Source organism: Dermacentor albipictus, chromosome 10 (genome assembly GCF_038994185.2).
Source record: "Dermacentor albipictus isolate Rhodes 1998 colony chromosome 10, USDA_Dalb.pri_finalv2, whole genome shotgun sequence".
Lineage (NCBI taxonomy): Eukaryota > Metazoa > Arthropoda > Arachnida > Ixodida > Ixodidae > Dermacentor > Dermacentor albipictus.
Genome location: NC_091830.1, coordinates 64,489,355 through 64,502,467, shown reverse-complemented (window position 1 = coordinate 64,502,467; position 13,113 = coordinate 64,489,355). Strand labels below are relative to the sequence as shown.

Sequence of the window (13,113 nt, the reverse complement as noted above, 5' to 3'; positions counted from 1 at the left end):
GTAACTCACCATATCCTGCTTCGCCACTCGTGCAAATTTTTGGCAGCGGCGTTATTGTGAACACGATTACGCCACTGTCGAAAATTTACGCCAGCAGCTAAGCAGAATACAGTAATTAGCTCTGTGATTGTGTGGTTGAGCTTTGCGCCACCAGCTGGCGCCACCAATCTGGCCGCTCACGTTGACGCCCCCGCTAAACCGGAAAACCGCCTGCGCTTGCCCGAATACCGGACACGCTAAATGTCTCTACTAACACGCCCATCGGAAATCCGTGTTTGGCAGTGTTCGTCGCAGAGCACAAATATACTGCTCCTAAATATCAATGCTTAAGAGGAAGCTTGAACTGGGGCCGAATTCCGATGGCGCCTATTCAAATACTTGTAAAACGCAAAAACGTTTCTCTGAGATAACCCCTAGACCAATTTTAATGAAATTGCTTGTATTTGAGAGGGAAAGTTAAATTCTAGTGACTGTAGGAAGCGGAACTTCAAGTTAGGGCCTGAATTTCGTTGAAAACATTCTTAAAAATTCGAAAGTTTGAAAAATGTAGAAGCACGAAGTCTACAAATTCATAGCTCTGCATCACAAACAGATCTCACGGTTCTGTAAGCGGCATACATTATATTATTCAAAGTGGACAAATGTGACATGTCAATTTATATATTACGTGAATTTGTTACGTTGCGTACAAGGGTTCTGCAAAAGCTGTATTTTGACATTACTAAATTTTCAAAATTCACCTGTAACAAATAAATTTTGTCCGCTTTAGATGTAATATGAGATGCAATTCAGAGAATTGCGATATCGTTTTTCATTGCTGAATTACTGAGTTTATCGTGTTCTGAAAAATCGCGATTTTTGCCAATTATTGGTAAGAAATTGACGACCTAAATCAAAAATTAGAAACCAACAGTCACTAGATTTTAAGTTCTTCCTTTAAATGCAACAAAGCTCGTCAAACTTACTGCAATGGTTGCCGAGAAGAAACAATTCTCCTTTTACATGCATTTAAATATAGGAGCACCTGAGCTAGAGCTTCCTCTTAAGGAGAGTGGTTCGTGACGCAGGTGACCTACGGCGCAGCCCGCAGGTACTTGCTATCACCGATGCTTGTTAATCTCTTGCATATTTATTTATTTAATTTATTGAAATACTCCAAAGGCCTGGGCAGGAATTACATAGCGGGGAACAACAGTAAGCACTAACCAACGCAGCACTACGATGTGTACAGAAGTCGTTGGCCGTTAACAGCATGTTGGAAAGAAATGTTAGATGAAGAAAAACATTTCAATTGCAGTTCGAAATAATTTTAGGCAGGCGGAGCTAAAACGGGATATATTACATTCACGGCATTTTCTACCTCTGGAAGAAATTTGTGCTCGGGCTTATTTGGAAAGAACTGAAATGGGCGTCACGCACGAGATAATATCGTTATATCCACACATTTCCGCGCTGTGCAAACTGAATTGGCAGGCTAACCGCTTTGCATCTTATGGCAGCCTGCAAAACAGTCAATATTGCAAGAATGACTGTGAATGGGCGCAGCTCCCTGACTTTCTTACAGGGTGTTCACTCTCGCTGAAAACTCCATGTGGAGAGCATTGCTTTTCGAGTCAGAGTTGGTGGCATGCCGACGTGTATTTGTCGCTCGGACGCACATGGCGTAAAAATTTGGATTTTCTTTCGGTTCAGCGCCCCGTTCACATTTCTGAACGCAGATTCGGTATGTGGAACCATAAACTGTGGAATGAGGCTTTTACAGCGCATTGCGTCCCATCCTATTCAGTTTGATGGAGGATATCAACAATTTTGGATTCGAAATGAATGCCATATGGTTTTGATGCGATCTACATGTGTATTCTGGCATGGTTTTCAGTGTTCTTGTTAAGATTGTCAGCGAACCCGCACAGTGGCGCGGTATTTCTTTTTCTCAAAGCTAGGTTCCTTATCACTTTTCCGTGAATTTCACGTATGCACATTGGTCATCCAGAGCGATCTTGTCTTGAACATGATAGGCATCTAGCATACAAGAAGGTGTCGGATAGGAAAATGCGCACAACATGAATCACAATCATAATTGTTGGGAAGACTACTAAGCACCAGATAGTCAGAAGGGTGAGTCATTTTATTGTGTATCACATCCTTTAGAAGATGCAAACGGTAACAGCAGGCTTAAATACCTGGGGCAATCTCTTTATGTGCACATGGATTGCAATGTTTTTATCGTTTACTTGTATCGTTCTTTCATGGAATATTTTTAGCGTTTGCACGTGCATGTTCATTGCAAATTTTTTCATCTGCAAAAATGTGCAAATTTACATTGAACCGCAGCATAATGCCCGTGGCTTTTTTACTTGCCTTCACAATTCGGCTCAAAGAACATGCATAGCTCAGTTTCTGATTTCATGCATTACGACAAAGAAAAAGACCATTTTTCAATCACTGCCAACAGAAAATTCTGTGAAACGTGGGATTGGCTTCGGTGATGTTGCCATGCATAGCGATGCAATGCAAAATGAAGTGCAGCGAAGCCAAATTCGCTAAGCAGAAGGTTAAATTGAACCGCAGCATAATGTCCGTGGCTTCTTTACTTGCCTTCACCGGACAGAACCAACAAAAAGAAAAGTGGAGTACTATACCCATAAATTTGGGCATAGGCCTTTCGGCCATTTATCGACCTTCACCCGCAATACCCCAGCGTCAGCCGATGGCCAGCATACAAAAAGGAAATTGTATTTGAAAAGGATGGCCGAATTTCAACAGCTTTCAGTTAGTGGCATCGAGAAAATACTGCCTTTGCAAGACTAATTCACGCGGCCGCCATATTCGGCCCTTGGCGTCGCCACCATGGCAACGGCATCCGTCTGCAAAGGGCGTTACCTCTAGAAAACGGGATGATGGGGATGTTAGCAGCACCCACCAAGGTCGCTGGTGTCCCGTTTTGAGGAGAAACATGACGAGGAAGCGCTGTCTCATGAGGTAAGCCGTGCCGGTGACATGACGGGTGGATGACAGCCGTCTGATTCAGACCGATTAACATAGGCATTTCCGGCAATTTGTTGTAACTTTCTCCTGTGTTATAGGATTTTTTAATCCTGACCAAGACACTACCATAAATAGTAGGGAGGTTACGACTAATGCTGAAAATTCGCATGTTATTGCAAGGAAGTAGCGTTTCGACGGTGGTAAATGAAATTGTTGAAACTCGGCCAATCTGTTGAAATATTTCTTTTTTTCTAAAATGCTGCCAAGAGAAGTACGTTGATGTATTACGATGAAGTTTGTCAGATGGCTTAACGGGCAACGCCCGAAATTCGTAAGTTTGGCAAGTGTGCGCAACTGGACCTACAGGGATCCATGCAGGCTCCGAAGGACACCACCATGCCAAAAGTGGAACATGCACATCGAAGTAAACCGCTTTCTCTTCCAGCTTGGTGCCTTACCGGTCCACCATGCTGAGGATCATCGGGCAGGCAATGGACCTGCTCGAGGAGCTTGTGGGCGCGTGGAGCAACACGTCGCAGGTGCTCGACCTGGTGGTGGTGCCCAACTTGCCAAAAGCGGCCCTGTCCGGAGCCGGTTTCATCGGCATCCGGCAAGGAGAGCTCTCCCGCTTGCCCGTCTATCAGCGCAGCAAGTGGGTCGTACCGGTCATCCTACACATCGTCCTTCAGTTTTTCGTCTCGTATGCCACGCCTCGGTGAGCGGTCTTTATGGTCACCGCCGTTGCAAGCCCCACTAGAGGGAAACGCAGTAGTCGGGGACAAGCTGCGAGTCCAGTACCAGCTCCGGCCACGGAGTCACACAGCAACTCCCGTCGGTGCCTCCACACGGCAAAATATAGTTTCTGAGAGACGCCGATATTGAATTATTTCCGTCCCCTTTATATAATTGAGTGAAGGTCATTGGCTGCCGCATTTTCTTTTCTTGTTAGACAGCAGCGCATTTACAACTGCGCTCTTAGGTCGTCACTGATTTCATCAGCTTGGCATCGTGGAACAGTTCTTTAGAGCGAACTCCAGGTGCTCAAGGTCAATCTGCAAACACCCGTAACGGCATGCCTGGTAATCGGATCGTGGTTTGGGTATGTAAAACCTGAGGAGGAGGAAATAACTTTATTGCGTCCTCAGGAACCCCTCCTCACCCACTCTTGGTTTAGTGGTCGGCAGGGGTCGCGGGCCGCACCCACGTTTGGACGGGAAGCCCGTAAGCCTCCGCCCTTTCGTGAGCCCTCTGGACGTCCCGGAGCTGGGTCTGGTGGTCGTCGCTTCGCAGGGCGTCCACCCAGTCTTCTTTACTGAACACGGTGCCGCTTAACGCGGAGCATTTCCAGAGCATGTGTGCTAGCGAGAAGTACGATTCGCCACAATTCGGACATTGCGGCTCTACTTCTGGTGAATAAAGGCTCAGTTTGCCTCTCGAGGGGAACGACCCTGTCTGAAGCATTCTGAACATAGATTGCTGTGGTCTAGTGAGTTTAGCGTGGGGGAGCGGGAGGGTCCTCCGCGACAGCTGATAGTGCGTTGTTATTTCGTTGAAGGTAAGCAGCGGGTATCGGTGCTCCCCTCCCTCCCGGCCACTTCGCTCACCACGATCGCCGCGGATCGCGAGGCCTCGCGCGCGTCCGTGCGCCAGCTCGTTGGCGTTGGGAAATTCGGGGTGCACGTCGGCCCCCATGTGAGCTGGAAACCATTTGACGATGTGATGACCTGCGGCTCCCTCGCTGCCGAGGACGGCCGCCGCTTCCCGCGATATCGAGCCCGAGGCGAATGCTCTGGACGCCGATTGCGAATCTGTATACACGTAAGGACGTTCGGGGTCCCTCATTGCCATGGCTTTTGCCACCTGTTCGGCCATCTCTGACGTTACCCCCTTGCCCGATGCTGCGTTAATGATCGTACCATCCCAGCGTATCCAGACGGCCGCGTACCAGTCGCTGCGCCCGTACTGGGCCGCGTCTACAAATGCCGCCTGTCCCGGGCAGCTGGCCGTCGATTTCAGCAGTGCTAGGGCCCTCGCCTTTCGGCGCCCCTCGTTGAATTGCGGGTGGACGTTTCTGAAAAGTGGTTCTACCTTGAAAGTGCCCCTGACCGCCGCCCTGAGTGCGACGTTGCATGCGCTGCACTCTGCGTCTGCATTTATCCCTGCTCCTTCTAGGATGCGTCTGCCGGCCCTGGTGGTCGACAGCCGCACGAACTGTGCCTTGGTGTATGCTTCGATGGTTTCTGCTAGTGAATTGTGGACCCCCAACCGATCGAGCCGCTCCGTGCTTGCAGTGATCGGAAGACCTAGCACCCTTTTGATGCTCTTGCGCATCAGTGTCTCTATCTTAGCCGTGTTTCTCTTGGTCCATTTTAGCACCGAGGCTGCGCAATTTACGTGACTCATGAGGAAGGCGTGGTAAAGTCTGATGAGGTTGCTCTCGCTGAGCCCTCCCCAGTGGTTCGTCACCCAGAGGATCAGCCGGAGCATGTTTTCCGTTTTGGACGTGAGTTTCATGATCGTTTGGATGTTACAGCATTTAGCCTCAATTAGCAGCCCCAGGATTGTTATAGTGTCCACTCTGCGGACCGGCTGGCCGGCACTCGTGTTTAATTAGACAGGTATTTGATCGATCGGCGTCAAATTCCGCATGCCTTGTTTCGAGGGCCTGTACAGCAACATTTCCGATTTGCTGGGTGACAGACGGAGTCCCGTTTCCTTCAGGTACTCTTCCGTTATGTCCAGCGCCTCTTGAAGAGCCCGCTCGACTTCTGCGTCGGACCCTCCCGGGCACCACACCGTAATGTAGTCTGCGTACAGGGCATGATTGACTTTGGTTACTCTCGTCAGCTGGTCTGAGAGCCCTTTCATTGCTAGATTGAATAATAGTGGGGAGAGAACCGCCCCTTGTGGGGCGCCCCTCGCGCTCAGCGCGTACCAATCGGACGTGGCCTGTCCTATTTTGATTGTGGCTTTCCTGTCTTTGAGGAAGGAGCCTATGTAAGAGTGTAATTTCTGGCCCAGCCCCATCACCGAGATCGTTTCCATTAGAAATTTGTGTTTAACCGTGTCGAAAGCTTTCGTTAGGTTCAAGGCCAGAATGTTCCTGGTGTGTCTGGTCATGACGTTGATTATATGCTTTTTGAGTAGTAACATTACGGCCTGTGTGGAGAGGCCCGGTCTGAAAAAATTAAATTATGGGGTTTCGCGTGCCAAAACTTTCTGATTATGAGGCACGCCGTAGTGGAGGACTCCAGAAATTTCGGCCACGTGGGGTTCTTTAACGTGCACCTAAATCTAAGTACACGGGTGTTTTCCCATTTTGCCCCCATCAAAATGCGGCCGCCATGGCCTGGATTCGATCCCGCGACATCGTGCTTAGCAGTCCATCACCATAGCCAAACATGGCGGGTAATAACGAAAAAAAAAAGGTGGCTATGACTACAACACTTAACCGACTCCCTTTACGGTATGAATACTCAATCAGGGGCCAAAAAACTATCGTTTGGTGATATCTATAAATACTTCGGTGCTGTGCTCGGCGCAGATTTTAAGGGGAAGGATCATGTTGCCTACATTGAAAAGAGAGCTATGCAGAAATAAGGATTCTTAAGGTCCTTACGTAGATCAACCCCAATATTGAAGTTGAGGCGTACAAAACTTTCATCCGTCCAATCCTCGAGTACTCATCGGTGGTATGGGATCTCCACAGCCAAGCAAACGATAAGAAACTCAAAATGATTCAACTAAACGCAATACGATTTGTTTATAATCGCTACAGTTTCCTTACATCAACCAGTGATTATCTAGAAAAAAATGTTGACTTGGATACATTGCAGACAAGAGGACAGCTCAATCGATGAAATTTATGTTCTTGCTGTACTATGAGAAGCTCCGCATAAATAAGAACGCGTGCCTAGAATTATTTTACCGCTGGAAAAAAAAGAAACTGAGGGAGTATTCCTGCAAGACAGAAACTTTTAAAAATATATTTTTTTTCCGCGTACCGTCACTGATTGGAATTCTCTGTCTGCGGAACTGGTAAACAGTACAACTGTTCAATCGTTCATGACAAAACTGCGACAGCAAAAATGCACTTAATTTCCCTCTGTCTTTTATTATTTTCCTTTCATCATTTCAGCTCATACAACACACGCGTACTACGTTCCAATATGTTTCACTTTCTTGTGCTTTTCTGTACGCTTCAAAGATTTCATTGGCGTCTCTCAGCATTATCGCGTATATACAAGGCTTTGTATTTTGAAAGGTTACTCATCTTGCTCCTGTAAGAGATGTTTGTTATCTATGTTCACTTTCTTTTCTTTTTATTCTGTGTGAATGCGAGAAATGATTATGAAACGTATAGGTACTAGCGTTTTAGTTCTAAATATACAAAATGTTAAGTTTGATGCACTGTATTCGGTGATGATTCAAGTTCTTTGTAACACGTGCATTTGCGGACTTGCCTTGCACAAGTTTTACTGTTGTATTACCATATCTGCATTTTTTTAATCTATAATCCACTCCTGCATAATGCCTTGTGTGATAGGCCGGCAGTATTGAAATTAATCATGTGCATGCAACGGGGCAGGTGAGTGCGCCTGGGTCTCCTCTTTTATCCAAGCCATGGTTGTGCATGGCTGTCAACGAGGGCTGAATGCATACGCAGCCCTCCCGTTTTATCTCGGAGGTAATCTTCGGCGAGTGCAAAGTCTGGGCGAGCCGGGATGGCTGGCTGCTTCACGTGCGCTTTTTTAACGCATTGCCAGTATCGCAGGTCGCATAATCTCAAGTTTCGTAGACACTTTGAAGCAGTACGTAGCCAGAGATGTTCGCTTCGCCAGGTCCGTCCTTTCTACCACGCCAGCGTTGTGATGGCAAGTGTTCACGTTCATCTAGTGAGATCTGTCCACGTTTGTCGGCGCACGCGTGGTGCCATGCTTGCGAATTTAATTTAGAAGCGAGTACTTACCCCACTTTATGCGGCAGAGTAAGCTACGAAGCTTACTTCGCGTAGTCGTGCTGTACTTTGCTATCTTTATGAATGATTCGCCTTCCGGAGGAAACATGTACTGTCATAATATTGTAGGAATTAGCCCAGAATTAACACCATTCAGCGGAGTCGCAACCATGAATTGCAGTGTCCTGAAGGACATATGGGTTGCCGCGTCCCTGGCGTACCCGTTCCAGCGCCAGATTCTTCAACACGTGGGCCTCGGCGAGTACCTGGACCAGTGGCGGCTTCTGGAACGCAGCCGGGCCATGCACAACGAAGACAACGGCCTGAATTGCAGCTCTAAGCGCACCATGCTGATCTTCTCGATGCTTGCCGACCTGTGCCCCGTGACGTATGTTGCTACTGTAGAAATGATCAATTAGTCCCGCAAAGACCAAACGCCACTACGCAGTCAGAGAAACGAGAACACTTTGATCACATTTATTTCTGGTCCTCGCGAGGGCATTCGTACCCAAGCTAATTAGAATAACAAGTAACTAGTAACTGGTTTGACCCGCCGCTACAATACTGTTGCTAAGGCGTCGCGCACTTGCGCTCGAGGCCGCTGATTTAATCCCAGCCATGGCATCCGCATTCGGATGGGGCTTAACGTAGGTAACCTAGGCGCTTAATGCAAGGCTGATTCGTTTGCTTAAATTTAGGGGCACATAAAAGAATTGCAGGTGATCGAAATTAATCCGGAATCCTCCACTATGGCGTGATCAGATCGTGCTTTTCTCACCTAAAACCCCATAATTACTGAAAAAAACTAAATTAGTATTTGTTTGGCAGTATACTATCAACATGTGAGAACTCGCCTTATCGTATTAAAAACACTATTATGCGGCTGGCGATAAGCTTCTCGCGTTTAAATTAGAACTTTCAGATATGACACTCGGTGTAGCAAAAATATGTTGGCATTTGTTGGGTTAAATAGATATTAGGTAGAAGTTCTGCGATTACTCTATACAGCTTTGCTTCTAATATCGACTCAAACACCTCCGAATATTTTCATAACGAAAGCAAGAAGCAGCACTACGCCATTTTAGTGTGACAATAATAAAGGGCTGTTTGACCAAAATGACGCAATATGTAAAGACAACTGCAGAAAAAAAACATCGTCCAAGAGGTAACAAACGGTGTCTGACTGTACTGATTTAGTTTTTCTTATAACAATGAATTATATCACACATTTGGAGCGGGAATTTAGTGTTCTCATTTTCTAACCCGATGGACAATGTGGATTGCTCTTAAAGTGCATTGTTCGGCCAAAGAAACATTTTCAAAAATATCTTACTGTCCTGTTGTAGTGACGGCGAGGAACACAGTGGCAACACTGTGAATACCGAACCCAACTTTTTATTGGGTGAACCTGTGCCCGCAAAAGCAATTCTGAACAAAACGGGAACAAGGTGAGAGCATGAGCCACCGTTTGGGCAAGTGGACTTGTCTTTTTCAAGGCGTCATGTGCTCTCATCGGCGCAATATATATAGGTTCGGTTCTTCTAACGGGGGGAGAGGGTAAGGGGGCGGGCGAGGCAATGACCGAGGATTTATTAGCGGCGAGGGTGTAGAATTGAAAAGAATGGTGTGCCATTGAAGATCGATGGAGAAATGTGACAAAGCGCCGTGGGTCAGCCGGTTGACGTGGCACTGTAGGTTCCTGTTTTCGTGTAAGGAGCCTGGATGACGAGCAGGTGAGGGGGGTGGGGGTGGGCGTTTCTGCTCCCCCGGAAGTCAATGATCTCAAACGTCAAAGCGTCAAAAGTTTGACATCGGCGCACACACAAATCCTTGGTGGTTGTGCAGGATAGACTCTGGCATCAAGCGCTACATGAAGGAGAACGAGTACGGAGTGGCCGACGGCGCGATCCTCTGGCGGACTCTGGACCTGTCGGGACTGCTGTCTCGCCACATGGACACGTGGACCGACTACGGAGGTTACCCCGTGCTTAGCGTGCTCCGGGTAGACGACGCCCGCGGACCCGGGCTTATCCTGAAGCAGGCCAGTATAGGGCTAAGTGGTGGTTTACATTACGTGATAGGCCCGATGGGTGCGACTGTATGTGTATAGAGTTTGATGTATTATTCCACAAGCTTTCCACAAGCTTGCAAAACCTTGACAAGAGATTCAGTACGCTTTATAGAAGCCTCCGTGTGATACGTGCATGTAATAAGCAGACTTGAGCCCATATTCGCCACAATATTTCGGGAGAGTAGGGGAACGCTGCGTTCGCCGAAGAGTGCGGACGTGCCTCACATGCGCTCCGTGATTTTGGGGTCCTTTGACCCGGTTAATCCCATCGGACTACCGAAATTTTGGTCGGAATCGACGTCGGAAGTGAAGAGGACCACGAGGATACCAATTTCAAGCCGGTGGGTCCCTTTTTTCGGATTTTATCGGCATTTGAAGTTCCCACGTGGTCGGCAGGGCGTTACGTACGGGGCTCCGCGGCCTTCCCGGCTTCGGCCCGCGGTGAAGACGCATCGGAGCGATGTCCCGAACGAGCAATCCGAGCTACGACCAACCCGTGACCTTAAGACCGACAAGATTTTCGGCTGAATCCCAGGAAAACATGGAAGAAGACTTCCACGACACCACCGAAGTGGCCCACATGCAGCAAGACCGAGACGGCCTCGCTGCAGCAGGGATCCAAGCCCCGGGAAGCAGCACCTCAACGATCCAACGCTCACAAGTAAGCGGAATCGACAGAGAAAAAGAAGACGACTGGATAGTCGCCATGTCGAAGAAACAACGGAAACGCCAAGACGGCGGCGGCAAGCAGCAAGTCTTGGCGGGAAACGGCCTAGATTGCGCGCCTTTTTCAGGGGCGACGAAGAACGCAGCTGGCGCGCCAGCCGCGGCGGAGAAGAAGGAGAGGGAGGGAGCGCCGAGGCGACGCCTGCCTCCGCTCCCCAGAGACGACTTTAAAATCGTCCTCCGGCCGAGAGGACTCGCAGTCAGAGACTTGCACCAACACCACGTGGCGCGGGCGGTAGTCGCGGCTACCGAGCGGGGATGTAAGGAAGAAGACTTGATCATCCGGCTGCGCACTGGATCGAACATCATAATTGTGAGCACCAGCAACGAAGAAGCGGCCAAGAAGATTATGCGCATCAAGCAGCTGAGCTTCGGAGGCAAGAACTACGCCGTAAACGCACACGTGGCGGCGCCGGACGGCACGCTACGCGGGGTGATCCACGGAGTGGATCCGGAGACTTCGCCCGAGGAACTCAAGGCAAGCCTCAGAGTTCGCACGCAAGGCGTGAAGATCCTAACAGCCAGAATGCTCGGGAGATCCAGCACGGCCATCATCACCTTCGACGGCCCCACCCTCCCGAAGCAAGTTCTCTACCACAGCGGAGAATTTTGGTGCTACCCGTACCGGCCCACGAGGCAGGTATGCTACACCTGCGGCCAACAGGGGCACCGAATGGACGTCTGCCCGAATCCGGAGACTAGGGCCTGCAGACAGTGCGGTCTCCAGAACCCGGCGGCAGACCACCCATGCACACCCAAATGCCTGCTGTGTGGCGGCGACCACGTGGCGGGCACGAGAGACTGCAAACAGCGACTCAAGTCGGCGAGCGAGCTGCGGTGGGGCCCCCTGCAGCAGCAACGCCGTAGCCGGGGCCGCAGCCGGGGAAGAACACCAAGATGGTTCCGTGACGAGAGTCAGGAGTCGGGCCGGAGCAGCCGCGGGGGCAGCCGGAACCGGAGCCAGAGCCGGGGATCCGAAAGGGACGAGTCCTTCCCACCCCTGGGCGGCAACGGCAAGCAACAGCAGAAGCAGACGCAAGGGCAGAGACAGCAAAAGAAGAAGAGCGGCGGCGTTAAGGTGAGCTGGGGAGACGGCCCTCCCAAATCACTCTTTGCTCCGCACTCGAACACAAACAACACACAAACCGCACGCGAGAAACAGCTAGCGGAGGAAAATACGACACTTAAACGTGAACTTGAGCAGCTTAGGAAGCAGCTAAGCGAGGTTATCAGAGAACTACGTGAATCGAGGACAGGCTATACCCCGCCTAGGACTCTGACCCCACCGCCTAGGGCGATGGAGACGGGGCAACAACACCACGAGGGAGGGACCTCCAACGATGACCTTAAAACCTTCATGATGAACATGCAGAGGCAGATGCAAGAGCAGATGCAGCAGTTAAAAAGCGAAATGCAGCAGGGACAACAAAAGTTTGCCCTGTTAGAACAGAATGTCAGGACGCACATCAAGAGCCAAAACACACAGAGAATAACCAATGATGCTAGAGACAGATTACTTAACGAACGCAGGTTCGGCACAGAAACCCCCAACGCAAATAATGGTAACCCATCATGGCAGAACGCCTCCAACAATTAGAGATGTGGCAGTGGAACTGCAGGGGGTACAGGCAAAAACAAGGCCTCCTGCAGCAATTCATCTATGCCAGAGGAACCCCACCAGACGTAATTATGCTACAGGAAACAAACTGCACCCCTACGCTTAGGGGCTACACGTGTCAGGAAAATGGCCGTACGGCAACTCTCATTAGCAAACAAGTAGTAGCCATAGCACATAACGAAATAAAGGACACCCGGATCGAACACGTGATCACGGAGATAATCCCCAAAAATAAAGCACGATCTAAAAGCACTTATATTATAAACCTATACAGCCCGCCCAGACAGAAAGATGGGGACTTTATTAGGCTCTTTACGGAGGCGAAAAAGTTCGCGGGGAACAACACCCTAGTAATAGCAGGTGATTTCAACGCCAAGAGCCCGAGGTGGGGCTACAATAAAGACGACAAGAAGGGACGTGGCATTTGCGCTGCAGCAGAACAGGCAGAGTGCGAATTGCTAACCGACGAACACCACCCAACTAGACAGGGGAACAGCGTCAGTTCAGACACGTGCCCTGACTTAACCTTCGTAAGGGGCGCCAGACAAGCAGAATGGGAGAACCTGCTCGAGAACCTTGGAAGCGACCACCACATAATAAGGATCAGCACAACCGCAAACAATATCAAGCGGAAAATAGGCAAGGTCCGCCTAACGGACTGGGACGCCTTCAGAGCACACTGCAAGCAGATCAAGGGCGACATTGTATCTGCGGAGGAGTGGAGCCAGCAACTCAGACAGATCCAAGAACTCTATA

The 13,113-nt window shown here is 49.4% G+C and overlaps 1 protein-coding gene across 1 annotated transcript in view; it reads left to right on the top strand.

The window, feature by feature from the left end:
* The window catches only part of LOC135904222 (thyrotropin-releasing hormone-degrading ectoenzyme-like), a 49,279-nt gene that overhangs the window by 16,855 nt on the left and 19,311 nt on the right, over positions 1 to 13,113 (top strand). Inside the window, exons 8-10 of the mRNA XM_065434859.2 lie at positions 3,431 to 3,700; positions 8,124 to 8,330; positions 9,788 to 9,983. Of these exons, the coding sequence (XP_065290931.1) occupies positions 3,431 to 3,700; positions 8,124 to 8,330; positions 9,788 to 9,983 (673 nt within the window). The remainder of the gene's footprint in view (positions 1 to 3,430; positions 3,701 to 8,123; positions 8,331 to 9,787; positions 9,984 to 13,113) is intronic.